Raw genomic sequence first — 24391 nt, 5'->3', positions numbered from 1 at the left:
AAGCCTCCACACTGAAAATCCCCACTGTACAGCCTGCTTTTCTAGGAAAAACAAAAAACAAAAAACAAACCCAGTTCATTGACTAAAATGTATACACAGCACTAGGAACATAGGCCGTAGATAAGGGCCCCTCCTACCCTATACTTTCATCTCTGCAAAACTATGTCCTCCTTTGGACCAGTCTCTCTCCTACCAAATCCTGTACTGTTTCCTGCTCAATGGTCTTAGCTTCAGCTGGATGGAGAGGAAAAATCGTAAGTATTAACCTGTGATTAGTATTATTTTCTAAGAGCAAGAATATTGGATTCCAATTCCCTTAAACTAAGGAGGCAATTAAATCCATCTCTGTTGGAAGAACAATTTAAAATATTAGGCAACAGGAAACCCTATCCATCAAGTATTTACAGTAGATCTTTTGTACATTCCTTCAGAGGTCAGTGCAGATACCCAGCATGTGAAGACTCCAGACTCAATAGAGAGGGTCAGAGTTCCTCAGCCCAAAAAAAAGGCTGTTGGGGTTACTGGGCATGCAGAGAGAGACATCTAGGCAACTAAGCAAGAAGAGCCAGGCGCTGAGTTTTTGACTTATTGTTTTGTCAGATCATCCGTTTTTGATTTGTGCACCTAAATTTCACCTAAAATTAAGGGTGAGGACATAAATCCCCTTCTGAATCTGAACCTCACATCTTTCTTTCAAATATGTCTTGTCTATGAATAGATGTGCACTTCAGCACAGACACAGAAGACCATACAAGCCCAGAGAAGAGCTGGCAGTTCACTACTGCAAACAAACATGAGATTTGTGCCCTTGGATTTACCAGTGTAATGGGTGATGGAGAACAGCATTTATAGCACTGATGGAAGAAAGGCCGTGCCCAGCTATTTCCTGTCCATGAACCCAAAGCAGTGCTTGTTCTGCCTGTGGAAGGAGGGAACTGGAGAGAGACAGGCAGGTCTCCTCATACCTGTCCTGATCAGTGCCCCTTGCATCACAGTTAAGTTTATTAGGTTTTAAACAGAAACTATCTACCCATTAACATGCCCCGACTTGTAGGTTTCCAAACTATGCATCACCAGAGCAAGCTTCTTCTCTGGCTCAGAACATCAGGGTTTGGTGAAGTAAATGGGCAGCACTCTGTTACCTGTTACTCTGTCAGCAAGTATCAGGAAGTCCTAAATTTCAGGGCAGGAAAAGCTATGATTGATGATTACTGAACGTCTTACACAAAGCTGGAAGGGAATTGCTGGTCTACCCACCTTTTCACTGGGGAAGGTGCAACAATTTTCGTAGTTCCTTCATTATCCCCATTTGTTGTAATCTGGTTCATGCCACTAGATCCTGAAAAAGAAAATAAAAACACAGGACACCTCCTCAGCAGATACATTAATATCTGTTGAATTTAATTGCCTATTAAACCCAGCAGAGTATGTGAGATAAAATAATACACAAGACATCTGGCAAATGTTGTACATGTAAGGGGGTATAAGAATTACACTTCTGTGTCTTATTCTCATTTCTAACTAGAGCACATCAATATAGCAGTTCAATATGGTGAACATTCATTACTCTTCCACGTGAGGCAAAGGAATTAGCAGCTGTTGTTCCCGCAGGGGCACTATGCTATTGCAACCAGGAGAGAATTTCCTGCTCCACTCGCCAGTGAGAAGAGAGGTGTGTGGAGAATATAAGCAAACTCTGCATGGTCTGCACTGTGAGCTTGGCAATTTGCGGTGTAGCTACAGTAGACTCTAAAATAATCACCAGATTAGATAGTAAAGCAACATAAAAACATTCATTCCAAGGAACCCTTTCAAACTGACACAGAAGCGCTGTGCACAACAGTGATACTTCCGAAGCCATGAGCGCAAACATAAAAACTGCAAACAAGCAGCTCTGAAAACTAATAATGTAAATACAAAAGAGAATGAAAAATAATTTATTCTTATATAGTAATAATATAATAATACATCACAAACATGACGTTATACAACTGATATATTATATATGTAATGCAGTAATAGTGACAGCTAAGTCTCACTTTGAATGAGTAAGAAATAACTGGCCAACAACTGAAGGTTAATCTGCTTAGTTTCTAGTTTGGTATGCAATGCACAATACAGAACCAAAGAACCACATCATGATCCCACTTTTTCCACACTGCTGGCACAAGAGAAGCCAACAAAGCTCTAAAGAATTGGGATGAAGGTACACTTTCCCTAGTTTCTGAGCATCTATGTAACATGCTTCAAAGAAACAGACTGGTGCATTCGTAATTCAGAAGCACTGAGAGCCAAGGGAATCTGGATTTTTTACACTGGGTTAAAGCCAAAGTGACACCATACAGCGCTCTATAGATGTATACACTTCAGAACTGTTCTGTTTAGCTTGGATTGTAAGCAAAGGTACATCACACAACTCTGTTAGAGAAACAACAAACAAAAAATATACTAACCACCAATAAAAGTTTATTTCTGTTAGCACTATAATCTTAGTTTCCATGCTGTGGCATTAATATTAATCTGTAATTTTTCTTTACTTCAGGTGATCCCCTTCTGACTGGCAATTTCAGTCATTTCTCTCAAAACTGAAGCAGATGAGAAACAGCAAAGCAATATCATTAATGACATATATCAGCTCTGTACAGGACAACAGGGATGTTGGAGACACAGAAACAGGCTGACTCAGGCCTGTAACAGCTACCAAGGAAGCACTGCATTTTTCCTCCACGTGCAACAGCATCAATACTGCTGTCAATGCAGCAATGCAAATTCAAGCATTTGCATTTGGCTAAAACTAAAACCTGTCACAAATTAAGTAGTGGCTGCCTTTTGCATTACTCACTTTTTCCACAGTACATCCCAATTTCATATGCCATCCCTTTTAACACAGAAAGTCCCTGCACTCCCCTCTACTTAAGCACAGAGAATTTAAGTATATCCTGCAGTATAACCAGCAGCAGCTCAGTACTACACAGCCATATGCTCACTGTTCTTCTCCCACTGGGATGGGGAGGAGAATGGGAAAACAAGATAGAACTCATGGGTTGCGATAAAAACTACTACTACAAAAAAAAAAAAAAAAAGAGAGAAATAATAGTAATTATTAATATTATATATATAATCTTTACTATTATATATATAATCATTACTGTTGTATATAATATGCAACAAGTATATATTATATGTATTTATATAATGATTATATATTATCATAATAACATATAATATATAATCATTACTATTATTTCTTTTATATATATATTTGCATATGTGCATTTACAAAACAAGTTGTGCACAATGCAATTGCTCACCATCTGCTGACCAATGCGTAGCAGCTGCCCTCCCAGATAGTTTTATAGCTTTTCTACCTGCCACATCATACAGTATAGGACATCCCCTTGGCCAGTTCAGGTCAGCTGTCCTGGTTCTGCCCCCTCCCAGCTCTCTGCGCCCTCCTGTACTGGGAAGAGAGTACAAGAAGCTGAAACATCCTTGGTTCCACAGCATGGCACAGCAGCAACAACTAAACCAATGGTGTTACCAACACTGTTTTTCTCCTAACACCAAAACACAGCGTAATACTAGACACTATGAAGAAAATCAACTCTGTCCCAGCTGAATCCAGGACACTAAAGCATCTTATCAGGCCACCAGGTGCCTCACCAGGAATGTGGGTCTCCTACATGTTAGATCTGCTGGTTTTCTGGAGATGTCTCACATGCTGCAGAGGGCCTCAAGTAACATTAGTCACCTTTGCTTAAGCAGTGTAGTTAAGCTTCCTTCTGTCTGACCTTATTGCTTGCTATGAGTTAGTTTACTCAGTTCTCTACTTAGCATTTCAGAGTAACGCCTGGCAGGGAAGGGGAGTAGCCTGGCTCTCGTACATCATTTGCTTCTCCTAGACAGTTTTTTGAGGGTTTTGTTTTGGTTTGGTTTGTTTTTTTGACTATGTAAGGACTAGGAGGAATTTGAAATATTATATGAAGGAAATGCAGAATGGGCAGACATTCACACTGAGAACTGAAAGTAAAGTTTTGTTCAGGACAAGCTAGCCAGATTGTCTGAAGCACTGTACATTTGCCCTTACAACTATTTTCTTTTCAATAATGATGCAATGACTACTGCCATTGTGATCTGCTTGGTAAAAAGGCTGAATTTACTGAATTAAAAATCAATGGATTAAGAAAACCAATACTTTCATAAAGGAATGGGGATGAAAAAATGATCAGGGAAAAGAAGTCTCCAAACTACACTGAGGGCATAAAAGCCTGCTGCAAAAATTCTTCTTGAGACCTCCAAAAATGCTTCCAGTCAAAATCACACATAAAGATGACAGAACATGAGGAAGGAAAGCAAAAACTTGCCACTTTAGGGAGGATGCTGGCAATGAAATGAAAACCAAGTAGTTTGAAGTTTCTATCCACCAAGTGTATCTCAGTGTTTTTTTCTTTATTAGTAGAGATATATATAGCTTGCCTTTTCTATGCCATCAAATACATGAAATAAAAAGCCCTGCTGTAATAACTTCACCCACAGAAATCAACAAAGCTACTGTTTTGTTCCAAACAGCAGACGTGATTTTGAGCTATAAAGGAAGTAGCTTCCCATTAAGCCCCTTTGAGTGCTTATAACCTGATGGAGTGACAAGAACTCAACTCCCAAATCATGTCAAAGCCACAAAGCCACTCACAGAAGAAAAGCCATGGCCCAATTGCTCCAGAACAGACCTTTTCCCATGTCTGGCAATAACAATGCACACAGGCACCTGTGGTGTCCGAAGGTGGGGATTTACGCAACACAGTCAGCCCATCCTACAGCAGAAACTCTGTTGGTTCTGCAGCAACCTGGGCTCCTTGTGTCCACACTGGTCCCACAGAGCCTACCTCAGCACATCAGCTTTTGGATCAGAGTGCCGGCTAATCTTCAGCAGCTCCTTTTCACTGCTGATTATCCTGGCTACCACTGTACTTTTAACAAGTACTTAGTTGAGTGAAAAACAGAAAAGACAACATACCAATCAATACAATCACATAGAGCCAGAACCTAGACAGAAATACAGATCAATTCCCTCCTACTGAGAGAAGTTCTCGTACAAGCAGCATCTGATTGATTCCGCCCATATTTAGAAGCTTTTTTTTTTCTTTTTTGGGGGGGAGGGCGTGAGAAAAGCAAAAACAACAACAACAACAAAAAGAAAACTGCAATTTTTGCTGTTGCATATTGTATAAATAACCATCTTAAGTGAGAGGAAAGGCTTCTGTCCACAAAGAAAAATAACTGTCCTTAAGTATGTTCCACCTCATGTATCTTCTGTATGACCTTACACAGCACTACTGTTCTACCAACATACATCTCTGTATGTTAGTTTGTCTAATATAAAAGAAAAACCTCCAGAAAAACTGTCCAAATGCTAGCCCTATTACAGCACCTTTTCTGTATTATTTTCTTACACTTTTTCTCCTGAGAATTCTCAAAAATAGTTTAGGTAACCAGAAATCTTCAGCTTGTAGGTTTTCTTGGTTGTTTTCCTTTTACTAGGTAAGCATTCACAGAACTGAAATTTCCCAGAAACATGAATGAACACTTTGATTTACATTACAACAGTGCTGATGCTCATTTCGGCAGTCAAACTTAAACAGATTTTAAAAATACTAAAGTCCAAAATCTCAAGAGCTGGCAAGCTAATTAAGTCTTGCCTCATTAGCTGAAGCAATTTCACTAACATTATCTGGAAGCAGTCTCTGTACTTAAATCTATGAATGAGGGCTGAAGATAATGTGATCCAAAGCAAAACATGCAGTAAGAGTCCATGCTTTGCACTGCACATTACTAAGACCTAATAAAAATGGACTTAAAAAGTCTACACTCATATAGCTTACTCCATGATAATGTTTTACAAGCTAATTTACAAACCTTATTTGTGCTGACATTGCCATCTGCTGCATAAAATACAGCAGTAGTCACATTCATCCTTTTACAAAGCCTGTGATTTAAATAACCTTTAAAATTTAAAACTCAAAATAAACAAGTAAATAAATAGATACAACTGACCCAACATTCATTTTCTAAGATTCAGCTTTCAAACTCAATCCCACAGTTTTATAGGAAAAGACTTACTACACGTTTGGTGCTCCAGTTCAACATTCCTATCAACTATGAGTGAGGTAATGACAGCTTAGGTAGGTTAGCCAGGGCACGGATTGTGATCCCAGGGAATTAAAGAATACAGGGACTGGGGACTGCAGCTTAAGGACTATTAGAATTCAAATGAAACTGCAATTTTAATACTTATTTGAATGACTCTCCATCTGGCTTTTAAATCAGAATGCCAAGGTTTACTTTACACTGGTTTATACAACTATACAGTTTGCAAGGCAGTGTCCAGTCAAGCCTCCAGCTAGCAAAGAACATTATAGGTCCTGAGCAATGCATGTGCCACCAGTGAATAAACCAGGACCCATGGCTACAGGTCTGTCCACACCAGTGTTTGTCCAGAGAGAATGTTCCTGGGGAACTTCTCAAGTGCTGTACTTACTCAGAAGAATAAAGGACACTTTCATTGAGCAGCTTGTACCAGTTATTGCGAAAGCTGAATATTATCAGTCCTACGTAAGAGTAAAGCAGAACAATGACTGATCCTGTTCCACTGTTTGAGTTTATGATTTGTGACCAGAACAAACTGTTACTCTCTCTCACCTGAAACTGGGAGAATAAGAGAACTAAGTAAGCTAAGCATACGCCAGGCTTAAGGTTTAACAAAACAAAACAAAGCAAAAAATGTTCTCCAACCGAACACAAACTTGAACAAAAACTTAAACATACACAGAGGGAAAAAAAGCACTAACATAAAAGCATTGGTTGTCCAGTCAGTGAAATTTCCCTCTCTGGTTTTTCCAGACATGTATGCTAATGAGATTTGCAATATGCTAAACAAATGATAAAATGGAAGTTACTGCACTTTAAGCAACTGTAATCTGGATTCTAGGAAAATAATCTGCCATGCTAAAGCCCAAATGCCTGTTTAGGCACTTGTTCAGGCATTCTACCAAGGGAATCAGACAACTCAGCACTGCAAACAGTTAACCTATGCATTAAGGTAACTGGAAAAAAAAGAAAAGAGGGGAGGGGAGGGGGAACAATGCATACTATGCAACTGCTAGTAACCCCAAAACATGTATACAAAAAACATTTTAATGAGATGTCTGAAATTAGAGACTTCAGTACGTCACACATTACCTGCAACCTGTACATCAGTAGCAATGCAGACTGCACATGCTGCAGCCATGCATTTGTAGTTACTGGTTCACCTGATTGTCCAAAAACACAGTTGTGGCTGGGCTCATTGCTGGCACTAATAGGTTTAAAAGAAAACAAAACAGCTAATTGACAGACTGTAGACAGAAAAGCATTCGTTTCATGCACTTAATGTTGCAATGTTAAGAAAAGGAAGAAAAACTGAAGAAAAAGGTGAGGAAAGATTCTGAAATTTGGGAAGACAAGAAGTAAGTTGCTAGGTTTAAAGTTTGTGGGAGAAAATAAGTGAAACTCTGCTGTTCCTTACAAAAAGATAAATTAAAAGCTACATTCAGTTGGATGCCAATTTAAGCAGCATTTGCAGAAAACACCTGATCTAATCTAACAGATGTAAACTAAAATAACCTTGTTTAAAATGTTGAACAAGGCATATTTAATCTTGTTACACCATACTAGAAACATAAAGTTAAGGAAAAAGGACAAGTCATCAATGGCAACCACTGCTATATCTCATTATGCAAAAGGAATATTTATTTTAAGAAGTAACATCATATTATTCTCTAAGAGATTTAAGTAATGGGGAATTTTAGTTCATAAGAATGTTCAGATTGCATTTTAATGATAAAAATTATACTGTAAAATATATGTTAGGTCAGCTGGCTTTGTTTTTTACCAAACACTGCTTAAAAGATATCAAATGGACCCAATTCATTGAATGAAATGAACTGAATATTGCTGCATCCAATAGCCAGATTAGAGGAAAAAGAATGGATATAATCCAATGATATGCAGCAGACTGTCACATGGAGAAGTCACATTAACCACCCATCAGTGTCTGCAAATTCATTTAAATGGACAAGAACTAGCAGTTTGATTACCAGTGTGAACACTGAAATATAAAATGAAAAATAAAAAAAAAAAAAAGAATGAAAAATGAAAAAAAAGACTCAAAAATATGTTCATTTATGGAGAAGAAAGCATTCTGTAATTACAATGTTATTTTTCCTTAGACCATATAGTAGATTGGAAATTCATCAAATTCAATGAATTTTAAGAGCTTTTGAGGTAATACACAATACACCTACATTGGTGAAAAATGACTGCACATTTAGAACACGTGGCTTATCAGTTAAGCTAAATTAAAAGCAAGGCAACCAGAATGATGACTAGAAATTACACAGACACATACAAATAAGACAGGACAGAAAAAAAAGAAAAAAAAGAAGAAAAAACCCACCTGTCTATTTTATCTTTAAAGTAAGACAAAGCATTAAAATCCCCCATAACAACAAACAAGCATTGACTGGCCAGGGAATTCTGCATCATTTTACACAAGCAGAACAGATCACAGGAAGGTTTGTCTTTGTCTCACAGTTCCAGCCAAAAAAACGGGAACAATCACAACGTGCTCATGAGCAGACTGACGTTCACTGCCTGCAAACATTGGTTTCAACTAAGGACTGAGTTTCAACTGACAAATTTACCTCTGAATAACCACACAATTTTCTGCATAACTGAACAGGGGGACTAATGAGATGGGAAATGCCATTCATCTTGAAACACCACTCAAAGAACAGGACAGTCCAGCTGAACCTAAGTCAACAGGTTCAAGGGTAAACAGCAAGACGAGCCACAGACAAACTGCAGAATATCCTGAGTTGGAAGGGATCCAGAAAAGACCATTAAGTCCAGCTCTCACACTGAACTACCTAAAAGATAAAACCATATATCTAGAAACTCACTGACAAGAGGACGTACGATCTGAAAGCAAAGCAGTTGTATTTTTGCACTTAAAAAACAAACAAACCAACCCTAATCACAGTACTGCATACTGGATTTATATTTCATATGTTCCAAGAGCAAGAGCTGTAATTATGCAACACTTCAAGACACAGTGCAGCTAAAAGGCAAAACACACTGGCTTTGTTTCCGAGCCAAACAAAGGCATCCACATTAAACAAAGGGCATCACCAGATGCATGTACATGCACTTTTTAAAATCTGTCACTCTCAAAAGTTCACAATGCTGTACTAATCCAAGATAAAGCTTACTTATATTTTAAGGCTCAGGCAAGTTCTTAAATCTCTAACACATGCTCACTTCTGTATTTAACTTGAGACACAAGTTCCACTGAAATTTGTGCTAAATGCAGTTATAACAAAGCTAAGTATACTTCAAAATATAAAGGATTTTTCCCCATTATTAGATTTCAGGTCACGTTAATTGTTTTGTGCTTGACTCCTGTGATTAGCAGTTCTCTTACATGCTTCTCCTAGTGCCTGCAAAAATTTCCATTTTCCTCTCGTGTTTTCAACACGTAGTTATGAATTTCCAGCCCGTAAATCTGAATCACGTTAAAACTTGATAGAGGATAGCATTAACTTCTGTTCCACTTAACATCAAAATACAGGGATATCACTCTAGCTTTACCAAATTGGGAAAAGAATGTAAAAGAAAGGCCTTGATCAAGTGGTGTAACAGTGGGATCCCAACTAGAGAGACAGATAGCGTTCCTGTAAAATATCTTTTCACACTGCTTGTGTTCAAACTTCCCTCTAAATTAGATGTATAAATATGTGTTTCAATTGTATGATCTATCTTTTTTATTTTTATACATAACAATTTTAATAACTAATAGTTAGATACACATGCTGCCTTAAAAGAAAGCAGAATTCATCTCTGAGAAATCCTCAAGGACATTGAATAAATTTTGAGTTATCTCTTGAGAGCGAAATGAGCCATACACCAGGGATGAAATCTTTCCACAAGTAAAGCATACAAAAACTTACCTGTCTGTTGCATCCTTTTTGGATATGTCTTACTACGACTTCTTTCAATGCACTGGTCAGGCCGTGGGAGCTGAATTGAAGGGTCTCTGGTCATTTGAAAAGACATTCTGCCACTTGAAAACACAACAAAATCATTCAGATAAGCAGTTGGGGAAGCTATCTAAGAAACAAAGGATCTAAATTGAAAAATGCATAGGGTTCAGACAGTATATTTTTAGAGCTATTCCTTTCTCATTCTCAGCTGTATAGTCCTGCAGAGAAAAGTAAGTAATCAAATAATTAGTAATTTGATTAGATCCTGAGTTCTCCCTTTCAGTTTTTATCTCTGGAAAACACACAGTTAACTTTGTTCAGTTTCAGTCACTAAGAAGCTACTGGCTCTGCCATAGTGGAAAGATGATAAAAAGGGCTAGGAGAGCCCAGTGCAAAGCAAAGCACTCTCACTAGCATAGACCTACAACTTGCAAGCCAAGTACAAGACTTGATTCCCACTTAACAGCAAGACTCTTCCATGACACACCATTTTAAAAGTAAATACATTATTCTACATTCTAACGCCTCTCTCTCCACATGAGTACAAAGGATAAGGTGTTCATAACAAAAATTTAAAACAGGCTCTATACTCCTCCTCAGAACTCCATGCTTGCTTCTGGAAACTTACAATACAAAGGAAGTAACAGCATTAACTCCCAGTTGCTGTAACACCTGCAGTACTGAGATTCAGAAGTCATCAAGTATTGCAGTAGCAAGCACCAAGGGATTATACTGATGCTCATCACAGACTTTCTGAGCTACATGAATACACTCCACTAGGATCACTGAATTTTCACCCAGAGCCAGGGGTAGTAAGCATTGGAGAACTATGATTATCTCAAGATTTGTAAAAAGACCGAAGACAAGAAAAATTTCTAATGTTACACCAAAATAATGTCATTTTTCGATATCCAATTTCAATTTTTTCCTCCCAAGTTAGCCATAAAATAATTCCTTTCAGCTTTCCAGTTCTGGTACCACACCAGTCTCACAAATTCTAAAAATGGTTTTAACAAAGTATCTCTAGATAAGATCTTCCACTCACACTAACACCTCCACATACTCACCAAAACATCTGATATTAAGAAAACTGGTTTTTTTGAAAGCCAGGACTGAAAATAATAATACGGTCTCGATTCTTGCTGTCGCGGAGTTATCTGTCCGTGACAGGGGGCTCAGGCCCGAAGAGAAAAAAAAAAAAAAAAAGCGGAGGGAAAAAAAAATAAGGTGTTAACCATTTACACTGGTCTGGCTTGACCCAGTGACTAATGAGTGACTTGAGGGCCTGTGCCTGGGTGGGGAAGGTTGGGGGGGGAAGGGTAGAGAAATAGTAGGTGGGTCTAAAAAAGAACACGGCAATGATCTGAGGAGGAACATTAATTTACTAAAGCCAACAAAATCAAAGAAACTCAAACAAAATGACAGTGTGTGTCCAAAGCTCAGGCCTTAATCTGTAGACTGAAGGGAACCATGTGCTTTCATCCACAGTGAACTGAGCAAGAGAGAGGGAGAGCGACTCAGGTCCTGCCAGGAGGTGCACCTTTCTTCCTCTGGGCTTCAAGTCCTCCGGGAATGCCACTGCTCCTCCCCTCCAAGAACCCAAAATGCCCAAAAAAGGCAGCTCACGGAACCAGAGCATTAACTCTTTAACTCCCACTGCTTTACGTGATGTTATGATGTGGAATACCGACAACGAAAATCACAAAACCACCACACATGCCGGCGTAAAACACTGTCAGTGCTTTTGGGACTAAAACATAAAAAGCAAAGAACGGAAACAATCAAAGCTAATAGAACATTCTCATAGCAGATAAAAACGGCAATGCTGCCATTGTGAATTCCAAGAGGAGAGTTAATGTGTCAATCACTAATTGATTATCACTTCAGGTTTTTTTAAAAGAGAAAGAAGAAAGACCCACGGAACTATAAGACAGTCAGTCCCATTTTCGTGCCCAGCAAAATCATGGAGCAGAGACTATAGGTGACAGCCAGTACAGCTTCACCAAAGGCAAATTGCGCCTGAAAAATCTGATGGCTTTCTGTGACAGAGTAACAGCACTGTTTGATAAGCAACTAACGTAATCTACCTGGATACTGTTCTGCGTGACTCACTTGTCTCTAAAGTGGAGATTCATGGATGAACAACTCTGCAGATAAGGAACTGGATGGAAGGCAGCTTACAAAGAATTTCAGTCAGTAGTTCAATTCCCAGGTGGAGACCACTAACACATGGTGTCCCTCAGGGGTACTGGGACTATTATATAACATCTGTGACATGGACAGTGGGACTGAGTGCATCCTCAATAAGTTTGCAAAAAGATGTGGAGCTGTTGGAGTGGATCCAGAGACGTGCCACAAAGATGATCATCTCCTTCAAAGAAAGGCTGAGAATCTCAGCTTGTTCAGCTTGGAAAACAGAAGGCTCTAGGGAGATCTCATGACAGCCACTGCACTGCTTCCCAGGCTCCAATATGCTGAAACAGTCCAACAGGAGAAACTCCTCCTAAGTACACTGGTAGGAATTAAGGGGATTCCTATCCAGTTTCATAGGTCAGATTTTGCAAGTCAGGATCAAATCAGAAAACTCAAAGGCACGACAATCATTCCTCTATAACCTAAAGAAAGGAGAAGCTGGATCATGCCTGATAATATGATGACCCAGCTAATTTAGGTTATGAGAAAATATGTTGGACAGGATAGAACAGAAGCACAACAGTGATCCTGGCTGGAGACAGTCCAGACTTAGTCACGTGAACTCACGCTCAGCATCGGCGTAGTCATTTTCCCCATCAGTAACATCTTCCCTACATGCAAGATACCTATTCCAGGGTTTACAGCAAGCTGACAGTGAGTTCTGCCTGAAGGAGGAAAAGTGTAATAGAGCTACCACTGCACTCTGCTACTAGCAGCTACCAAAGCTGCTGACTCCAGTGAAGGAGCTGCCACAGACATAGTGGGTGATGGTTTTCTTGTTTTTAGAAAAATATCCCCATTAGGAAGATCCAAGTATTTCTTAAGTGATGGTGGAAATAGAGTATGAAAGACAGACAAGAGTAGCCAAAAATGAACTTACAACCTGGTGTATTTGCAGGCCACAGAAAATGCCTGCAGAATTTGCCATACAGTAAAAACGCCTTTCCAGACAGCAATTTCAAAATAACTACGAAATATGAAAAACTATCTTTATTTCTACGTGAGTCACAAGAAAAATATTAATGAAAAATGAAAGGCCAACTTTCAGATATGACTTTGATTTTCTGCTCTCAACTCTCCCTTTCACGTTCACTGAATATGCAACTTTGGTTCAAAATTGTTCTGCCAACGCAACGGAACTGGAGTTAGCCTGAAGGTGAGCCACAGAAGTTCAGGTTGGATATTTGGAAAAATTAATTCTCTGAAAGAGTGAACAGACACTGGGATGGGCTGCCCAAGGCGGCAGTTGAGTCACCATTCCTGGAGATGTTGAAAAATATTGACATCCCGACATGCTGCAATTTATTCTATATTCTGCTACCCTTTGTGACACATCGTAAAGTACTGTGAGCATCATAAACCAACGTTCCTGGTGATATCTTCCACATATATAGTGTATCATAATTATTAACTTCCCTTTATATCACACTTGCTGCTTGGTTAAGTGGCTGAAACTGAGAGTAAGTGCTCCCTATACATCCTTAGTCTGAAGTTCACTGTTTATTTCAAGGTTCATTGTCTTGAATGCTTATTCAATTTTTCCCAGCCCCTCCAATTAGAAAAGATAGGTCCTCCTCCTTTCAGATCTGCCCTCATTTATATTCTAAAATTAACAACACTACATCAACACTACTGCTGCAACATTAAATATCACCATCCTGATCAAGATCATTTGCAGGAGCTCAGTTGCAGGAGCTTTTAAGAAATATCTCACAGCTACACATTTTCCTATGCTTCTCTGTACCCTCTTTTGGTTAATTCCTAGAACAAAGGCAGCAGCCAATGTGCTTCTCCGTTGTGGTATTTCTCAGATGTCAGATTAAAACCTTCAGGGCATGAACATAATTTCAGAATTTACAATGATACTCTGATTTAAAGCACTGACAGAGTTTCTCCCACTTTCACTGAGGACACCAGCAGGCCCTAGCCAGCTCTAGTAATCTGGGTAATACAAAGAAACTTCCACATTTGTCCCCGGACTGTTGCAAACTGTCTGGTAAGGCGGTGCTGATTCTCGCTTTGAGAACAGAACTGCCCCAACACCTTACCTGGGTGGAACTTTTCTTTCATTGGAAGAACAAAAGGAATAAAGGAATTAAATTAACAGAAATTTAAACAACAAAATAAATTCACCTGTGTCGATGTTTATAACCTATGGATCCAAACTTGCTGAATTTTCTTGACAGAGAGCTTGATTCATTCTCTGGCATTCTATATAGTTCAAAAAATAAAACAGAGTGAGATAAACAGGTAGGTCTCAACTCTCCTTCCCAAGAAAGGAAAATACAAATTTCAGGCTCCAGAAAAGTAATTTTCTGTCAGTTGTTCTTCATCCGCACCTCCTGACAGATTCTTGTGGGGTTGAAAGCTCCACAACACCACATATTTATGCTCTCCTCTTTTGATTAGCTCCTTATTTCAAGGCCAACTGCAAACTGCTGGCACTGGCATCCTTTTGCTTAACATTTCACAGGAGGAGGCAAAAACATCATAACATGGTAATGAGACTGCAGAAGGAATTCTGAGCTTACTCATTCGTGGCATTGCTAAAACCAGCCCCAACCACCTCATCATTTGATTCCTACCCATAGCCCCTGCACTTTTCTGTCAGTACTTTGCAATGGTAAAATAAAGTGTTTTAAGACCTACAATATCAGAAAAAGTTCATACACTTCAATAAATGAGCAAAACATTGTAGAACAGCAGTTAGTCTATTAAAAAAATGAAAGAAACTCTATGCTCCCTAAAGAACGCTATTCAGAAATCATAGATACAGTAATGCATGAAAGCAGAAAGCCTCAAAGTCAATGACGCTGAAGAGAATTTGATGGTTAAATATGTAAACGTATATTGCAGCTTAAACCATGCCATATATATGCATGGATACTTCAGTTAAAATTTACATAATGGAACTTGAGGTACTGCTTCGAAAAATATTCTATGACAAAATAAACCACTGAATTTCTCAAAGATTTTTAAACATTTTTTAAATATCATTTTAAGAAAAGGGAAGGGAAAACATCAGCTTTTAAAATGTCTTCCCAGGAAGCAAGCCTGATATGCTCTTCTTCAATACTGTCTTTCTTCTTTTGGGAAGAAAAACACATCAACATCACTTACCTAAAAAACGTATGATGTTCTACACAGCATTTCCAGAGATGTTTGCATGTGATCTTGTCACGTGCCTCAAAAAAGAAGGATGTTTCATTGCACTGAAGGCAAAACAAAAGAAATCAACATTGTTATGAGAGATTCTGCCAGTGAAACAAATCTTCATTTACTGAACGCTGGAACTATCTCATATCAATCAAGGTCTGTAATTCTTCGCAATTGTTCTTATAAATTAGATAATTCATTTCTGTTCCTCATCAGTTGAAAATAATTACTTTAAAAATGCATTCCTTAGATACAGAAAAACAGAACAGCAAGATGATTATCACACTTCTATTCCTTGATTCAGGTTCACAGACATCACCTCTTCTCCTACCTAAAAAGCAAAAAGGTTTTTCGTACAGTTTGTTTCTGATTCTTTCTGAAACTTCACCTCATTATCTGTGACAAATATAATCTTCACAAGGCCCTGTTTAGCAATATAGAAAAGGACAGGAAGAAACTTAAGAGAGAAACTCATATTTGTCATATATACTGTCAAGTAACAGCAATTGGAGAAAATGCACAAGACATGCAAGTAGAAAAGACATGCAAACAGGAAGAACATAAAGCTAGATATCAAAAAGATGGGGAGAAGGAAAGATAAGCAGAACAAAAATGCTAAACTCAGAGTAATTAAAAATACTTGGAAAAAGGTCAAAGGTTAAAATCTTTGAATTCACCCGCAGAGCCAACAGTGAAGAAAGACAATAAACAAGGATTTTCAAAGCTTAAAATCTATTCCCTAGTAATTTGGCAGTCAGTGCAGTAGACATGAGGAAACCATAAACCACAGGGAGAGATGAAAGAAAAGGCAGACACATACAAACTATAAAACAATTCCAGTAGACAAGAAGAAGCAACAGACATGTCACAGAGCTTGTTTCCAACAAGTTAAACATTCACCAACCTTCCCGTAAAATACATTTCCATATATCTGTTGCTCAGTAAAATTCAGTTCTCCATTTTCTTCCTGTTATTTGCGAAATGAATGAGTACACCAACTGACTAAAGCATGAATCCTCAGCACGAGCTGATAACACAGCCAAGTCCTAAAACCTTTCCCTCACAAACAGGCTATGAGTCATACCACACTGGGCAGCTGGTTTTAGGAAATGGACACCTCAGTGCCAGTTATACTTCCGCAGTGCCATGCATATGCAGGTAAAGAGTTCTGGCAGGTTTCTCATATACCTCTTTCAATTAGGTATTGTGACCTGCAAGGAACTTGCAATCTGTGAACTAACTCAGTATGCTTTCTAGATTTCAACATTCCATCCCTAGCCAAAATCAGTTAAAAACACAAAATCACAAATGACCTGCTCAGGCAGCCTTTTCCCCACCCTGAAACAAGTAACAGTAAAAATGACAGATCTCTGCACCTGCTGTTAGAATAATTGAAATTTTATTCCCTGAGTAAAGTAGAAATTGGAGACATATATATAACCTTATTTCCTTCCATGGATAATTTTAGTTATATTATTCCACTGTAAAAGTTTAATGGCTGCCTGGGACAGTTCCATGAAATATCCAAGGAATGAAAATCACATTCTAATCTTCCATCAAAAACACATTTTCTTCTCTGGTGCATCACAGCAAAAAAAGACATGCTGCCACTGAGAATACTGAAAAATAGGATTTATCTGATATTGCTGTGCACAGCATAAAATGATTAAGTATTCAATTATTCCCATAAATGTATTCACACAGTTGTTTAAAAAACAATTTCATGCTTGACAGGGATCTTAACTTCTCTGAAGGACTCACGAGGGCTTTAAGATGGAGAAAAATAGGTTTATAATTTATGAAAAGTAAAACTAAAGACCTAAATTTCTTTAGTTTCTAACTAGTTAATTAATTAATTAATTAATCTAAGTAACTGCATTTAAAACAAAGAAAAAACACTTCCTGAATAAGACTGTCAAAGAGAACATTCTATTTATCCTATAATTTCCAAGAATAAATACACTGCTCATGCCTCTCTGGCAACCAGAAACTCTGACTTACTCACTAAAAGATCATGCTGCTTTTTTATACTCAGTGACATTAGAGTGGATTATTTAATGAAGGCATGTCAAAGGATACTTTTCATTTACATATTTGACATACAGCAGAAACATAGTATTATTTAATTTAGATTATAGTTTCTGGATCAGACTATCATCTAACATGATTTCATATAAACCCACACAACTGTAGCAGCCAGACACTTACAATAAAGAACAATATCAGATCAGGTCTCTGGTATTACAAGTCCTTTGCAATATAATGATTCATTTCACTTCTGTTAGGGAATAACTCAATTACTCACCTTAAATATGTAGCATCTTATTCTCTTTTCATTCACTCCTAATTTTCACTTCAGGCAAAGAATCCTCTGCTACACTTGAATTTATTTAATTATACAGTCTCAAAGGAGAGAATTTATGGGTTTTGGAAAGATAGAGGTAAAGAGAAATCAGAGTTCTTTTGTTTTTTAAAGTGACTTTTAAAAATATAGTATTTATGCAATACTTTACTATTCGCCTGAATGCTGCTGAGGGAAATATTTCTATCAAGGAAAAAGTTCTATTTTTCTACGTTTTCTTCTAAGTTACAGTTTAATGATTTTCCCATACGTAGGATAAATGAGAAGGTATAGCTACACTGTCATACAATTGTAAGATCTGATCAGAAAACATTAATAATTCTATTCTTTAAAGGTCTTATTTTACAAGAAGAGAACTCATCTCAGCCAGTAAGTCAAAAATCTGGATAACGAACTACATGCTGAAACAGCTATTACTCAGCACACAGTATCCAAGGGCTAAAGAATCAAAGGCCTAGCCCCAGAGACTGTCAATAAGTTAAGTTTGAAATTCAGATTTGGGAAAACTGGCTAAAAAAATAAGGAAGAGACCAACAAGCTTTCTGATAATACACTGAAGTTTGAGTTTGAAGGAAAAACACACATCTGAAAACTAAACACTGCCTCATAATGGATCCATGTAATAAGCTAAACAGCACAGTTCTTTTATACTATATATAAAGAACTTTTATCCCAAGGTTTTTCACCTACACAGGGAAGGCAATTCATAGCTCTTAATTATATTTCACTTTGTCTTAGTTGCAGTTCTTCTAATTCCAATATAACACTGCAACAGCATATCAATGATTAGGACTTTCTTTACTTGCTATTTGAGATAGTTTGAACTACTGCAAGAGCACTGTGATTTCTGTCACAATTTTTAAGTCCACATACAAAAATAAAACCGTACTAAAGGCAGTAATAACTTCCAGGGTTACTCTTTCTCTCCTGTAGGTGGAGCACGAACCACCATACCTGCTGACACCATGAACTTTTGTTTTTACCAAATGGCAACCTTTCTATCAACTTCACTTACCATTTCTTAATGGGCTAAATGGTACAGATGACCAAGACATGGGCCCACTTCAGGGCTTTTCTACCTTCTGGGAAAGATGCTTGTGCTCACTGGGCAAGCAGAAAAGCACTTATTTTTGTACTTTGTATTTCTGTGATTTCTGGACATGCCTGTGATTTGCAGCAAGGGAGGGGGCAGGATTCAAAAGCACATCCCTTGCTACTCTGTGTGGCTGCTGAGTTGCTTGGCCATCTTCTCCTTGTCCCTAGAAAGGTTCTAAAACTCCATGAGGACAAAGATTAGGCACTTTTAAAATGCTCTCATCCTTCAGCTTCAAACCGTGTCAGAGCTCATGCTGCCATAGCCTCACCACCTCTTCTAACCATGGGAGGAGGGACAGCCAGAAAAGCACATAGCTTGACTTATGCAGGCCTATTAATAGATGGGTACTTCAACATGTATCCACAGCCCTGTATCGCTAATGGCCAGGATGGATCTGGAGGGCATCTGAGGTCTCCGTGAGTCCCCTGGCAGTTGGTGTGCCACCCAACCATCACCCATCTCCCCGCACACTGAATGCATAAGGCACTACTGGACCTTTGATAGCTTGCCACAAGACATTCCAGGGATCAAAAACAGGCTGAAAACACATGCACTCAACTGCAGTGACTTCTGACAGGACAAACACTGGCCACCACCATTCAAAGCTCAGAAAAAAGGCAGCCCTGAAAAGGAACTCTTATCAGCACACAGCGCTTCCTCAGTGGCACTGAGTAGCAGTGCGGCATAAGGAGAGATCTTGTTCCCCTACCAAACACATCGTCCACTCCTCAACATGTACTGCAAGTGCATCTACATGTAACAGAAATATTAAAGGTAGCTCTGAAGCTACTGCTTCAAAACATTATTTATCACCAACTTATCAATTGTTAACTAATTGTTTCTTTATGGGAAATATTCTGCCTTTTATGTATTTATGTATAGTGCATACCAGTCATAGCTTATGGACAATGTATTAGCAGTTACACAAGGTCAATCTTTAAGAGCACTATACAAGTCAGTAATCAAAATTAGTGATATGCCAGTTTGCATGAAGCATATCAAGATCAAAACAAAGGCATCTTGTTATCGATTATTTTATATATATATATATATAATTTTAAAAATATTAAAGATGAGCTTATCAAAAACAGTGCTTACACTAACGTCTTAGTGGCAATTAATTTAGGCTTTCGGAATTCAGGGATTTTAATGGTATTTCTCCTTCAAAAATGTTCATTACTGAAGATTTTACTACTAAGATGAGCCTTTCTCACAATTTTTGTGATGGCTTAATAAGAACTTAATAAAGGGAAAAAAACAAACAAAAAAAAAAAAAAAAAAAAAAACAACGTAAAACAACAATCAACCAACCAAAAAATAGCAGCTCTACATTGACCTAACTGCTTGTTCACCTCTGTCCTCCATAACAACTCTGGCTTGAGTGAATAAAAATGTAAACAATAAAAAAGCCATGTGTAATTCTTAAAACATAACAAAGACTAAAATTCAGTTTTTGTCTTTAGTAGAAATTTTAGCTAAGCTGGATATCAGAACAGGAAGAACACCTCTTCAGCCCCTGCTAAAACTTCTCAAGAAACAGAAAGAGGAATAAATCAAATGAAACACTCTTGCCTAGATCATCTTGTAACTCAAGGCGGAATATAGTGTGTGACAGGTGAGGACCACCTTACAACTATTTTTCAGATTTTAACAATATAAAAGGAGGTTAAATATGTATATTTAGATATATATCCAAAGTCTTCCACAACAATTAAGAAAACACCTTGTATTTAGACAAGTTTCAGCCACCAGACTGGGGAGCTACCCTTAAGTTCATCAAGAATGCATCAGTGATTGGTACTGCTCCTTAGAAGTGTCTTTACTTACTGCACCTTATGAATTCTGCTGAGACTTTTCACCTCACTAAGACTGCAGAAAATACATCTTGCAAATGTGTGAATAATTTTAATTACACTGTTGAGGGGACTATTCTGGCCTGAAATAAACCAAATTTGAAAACACCTCTAAACAAAAATTTAAATTTTTTTAAAAAAATTAAATTTAAATTAAATTTAAAAATTTAAAATATTTTAGACTGTCATTAGGCCCTACTTGTCAAACAGGAAGCAATGAAAGCAAGTATTTCACACATTGAACAATTTCATTCAAATATTTCTGGTTCAGTGAAAGGGGGATACAAAAAATAGCAAGTATAGAATCTTTGCATATATTCTGGAGTGAATTCATTCACTTACACATTCAGACACAATTAAACCAAAGGAAGAGGTTGCACCTCCCCTATGAGGACAGGCTGAGGGAGTTGGGCTTGTTCAGCCTGGAGAAGAGAAGGCTGCGGGGTGACCTCATTGCAGCCTATCAATACCTGAAGGGAACCTACACCCAGGAGGGGAGTAAACTCTTCAAAAGGGCTGATAACAGCAGGACTAGGGGAAATGGTTTTAAGTTGAAGGAGGGAAGATTTAGGTTGGATGTTAGGGGGAAGTTCTTTACTAGGAGAGTGGTTAGGCCCTGGAACGGGCTGCCCAGGGAGGTTGTGGATGCCCCGTCCTTGGACGTGTTTAAGGCCAGGTTGGACGGGGTCCTGGGCAACCTGATCTAAATGTGTATGTTTGGTGGCCCTGCTAGGCAGAGGGGTTGGAACTACATGATCCTTGGGGTCCCTTCCAACCCGGGTGATTCTGTGATTCTGTGATTCTGTGATTCTGTGAAGAGGTGCAGTTAACAGCATGGGGCTCCATGGGACAGTATAGAAGGGCTTGCTTGGTATCTGTGGGCAAAAAAGAGCTCTGCCTCTCGAACTTCTGATTATTATTACATCTGTGCTCCCAGACCACAAAATCTGTCAACCCACTTTCTTCTCTGTTTCATTCACTTCCTCAGATGAGATAAAACTGGGAAGAAAGTGGTGTTCTTCACATGGAGAAAGCAGAGAAAATGACCCAGGTACCCATTCAATAGTGGCCTCTGCACAGCACATTCCCTGTGACCAGGCCTTGTTTGGTGCAGGAGGGCCTTCCGCAGCCACCTACAATGCTGAAATCTCTTCTAGCAAGGTTGCTCAACACATATCTATGCCACCAGAAATTGTGCACGGGTATCAGATGTGTCTCTCTGTTTTCTTAAAGGAATGTGCAGGAAAATACTCCTTCATGATCTTCAAAAATTCTCTCCAGCTGTATGCTGTTTAGGGAGCCCTGCTGTGCAACCTACACAGGGGAGACATTCCCAATTTCATTCTGATACTTCAGGACTTCACAAAAATTCACATATCAGAATTCATAGCATAGGTCTTGTCAGGAGACAACAAAATAATGATACAGTGATTTGGCCCAGGCTTCACATTTCACATGTCAGAACAAGCCACTGACGGGCAAATACCAAGAGCAGTATTTTGTTTGTGTAGGGATAACAGCAATACCCCTTGGCAGAAAAAAAATGTAATGTAAGCAAAGCAGTGAAGCAACGAAAGATAAAACCAAAATCCCAGCAATCATGCTTTCACACAATAGCAACAGGTACGCAGGAAAAAATACACAGAATAAACAAGTTAAACACACAGGAAATGTCCCTGTGGAAGAGAGAATAACTGCAAGAGCATATGCTACAAAATAAAGGAAAAATATTTATTATAATATAAAACAAATATCTTGAGATTATTAAATAATCAAGTTTATGAAAAGTTAAATAATGTAAACAATAAACTTTGCAGCTGCAGCCATAAACATTTATCCCAACAAAGGCACCCTAAAGTGCATGTTTTAAGTAGCCTACAGACACAGATCTGTACATCTTAACTGTCATTTCTAAAACTGTCAAGGAGATTAGGTGTCCACTTCCACCCATTTGTCGGGAAGTATACATTCCAAGTCTTCTGGCAGGTTTGAAAAAATCTCATACAAATTTATTTGAAGGAAGGTATCAAAGAAGCTCCTTTAAGTAATGCCATCCAGAGGAAAAGAAACACTTCGCAGGCTCTAAAAGCACAGACTGCTTCCACTTGATGAATGCATGCACCATTGAAAGGTGCCTGCCAGTGTGAGCAGAAGTAGCCAGTGTGTGGAAACACAAAAGGCAAGCCAGCCTGCGCAGAGTTTTCACTACAGTATGGAAAATGTGATTCAAGAAAGCACTCAAGCTGAGAAATAATCCATTCTTCTTATTACGCGATATTAACTCCTTTGCTAAATGCCATAAAGCTCCATATAAGACATGGGAAATTCTCCATTATTTCATCTCTGGTGTACTTTCCAACAAATTTTAGCAGATGGCATGCTTCCACCTATTTCCTACGGAGAGTGTTCCTCGTAACTGCCACTGCCTATGCAATTTTTCACTGATGTTAGGGCCATGCTACTTTTTCTTTTAATTGCGTTGTCCCATACTAGAGAATAATTTAACCCTCTAAACATTCCTCCCTTGAAATTGTCTAAGACGCATATCCATTTTCAGACTGCACTTGAAAGAGTTCATGTATCCAAAAAGTTTATGTACATCCAAGTAACTGAACTGCTTGGAAATGAGTTGCACATTCCAGACTTGGTACACCACATCCGTTACAAGGGAAATATTAATTCCCTGCGATATCCCAGGATACAGGATAGAGCAAAAATGGCATGTTTAGTCTCCTATAATATTGTATCAATGGCTTTAATCCAGAGACTAAGGCTACCAATCCTAATTAATAACTTTTTCAAAATACCACCACAAAAAAGTTTACACAGAGGAGGAAGGTTCTTCTGCACCATCTTGGCATTTCCTTACTAGCTAAGGTATGAAGAACTGAAGAAACTTCAAATGAGCACTAGCTGCAGTGATGGGACACACCCTTGTACTTACTGTTCTCTCAAACAATTTCCTAAAAGTACCTGTTGAGACTTGAAATTACCAAGTGCTGTCAAAGAGTTTGACTTAAAATTACAGTAGCAAGTGCTTGCCAGCCATCAACATCCTGTAAACATCAATCTAAACTTAAGCACATTTCCCAAATCTCCCAGGTTTTTTTTGTTCATCATGTTAAACCTTTGCAATTCCACACATTTCAAAACAAAAATTTAAAAACCTATGCATCTGTACCACTGAACAGAAACCACAACATCATTTCATTGCAATCCAAAGTCAACGCCTGTTTGTACATGAATAGGTATTCATACTTCAAGAGAAACACTGAGAAAGCTTTTCCCAACCTTCTTCCAGTCTTTAAACAACTCTGATTTCAATAAATGCATCAGCAGAAATAGACTACCCATGGCTCATCACACCAAATAATAAGAAGCCACTTCTGAGGAACAAAAGCAAAACTTGCCAGTACATCTGCAGAAGCACAAGAAATGCTATCTGTAATAGAACCAGCACAACCAGTCAGCAGTATGCTCACATTTCCCATTTGTACTGAAGGCATCAAATGGGCTCACAGAAAAAATCACGGATGAGTCTAACAGCCATTACATAAATAAGTACATATGTTCATATGTAGGTAATGCGTAACGTGGAATAGTGCCAACAGGCAAATACTTCTTATAAAACAACTGATCTGTGTATAAATTTTCA

The 24391-nt window shown here is 38.3% G+C and overlaps 1 protein-coding gene across 1 annotated transcript in view; it reads right to left on the bottom strand.

Annotated features, from left to right (window-relative positions):
• The window catches only part of EPB41L4A (erythrocyte membrane protein band 4.1 like 4A), a 132681-nt gene that overhangs the window by 29030 nt on the left and 79260 nt on the right, over positions 1-24391 (bottom strand). The window contains exons 10-13 of the mRNA XM_042866304.1: positions 15390-15481; positions 14403-14480; positions 10044-10156; positions 1258-1339 (exon numbers count right to left, since the gene is read on the bottom strand). Of these exons, the coding sequence (XP_042722238.1) occupies positions 1258-1339; positions 10044-10156; positions 14403-14480; positions 15390-15481 (365 nt within the window). The remainder of the gene's footprint in view (positions 1-1257; positions 1340-10043; positions 10157-14402; positions 14481-15389; positions 15482-24391) is intronic.

This window comes from Lagopus leucura, unplaced genomic scaffold (genome assembly GCF_019238085.1).
Source record: "Lagopus leucura isolate 7727_CA_CO unplaced genomic scaffold, USGS_WTPT01 Super-Scaffold_810, whole genome shotgun sequence".
Lineage (NCBI taxonomy): Eukaryota > Metazoa > Chordata > Aves > Galliformes > Phasianidae > Lagopus > Lagopus leucura.
Note: the sequence above shows the minus strand (reverse complement) of the source record. Positions and strands in the feature narration are given on the sequence as shown.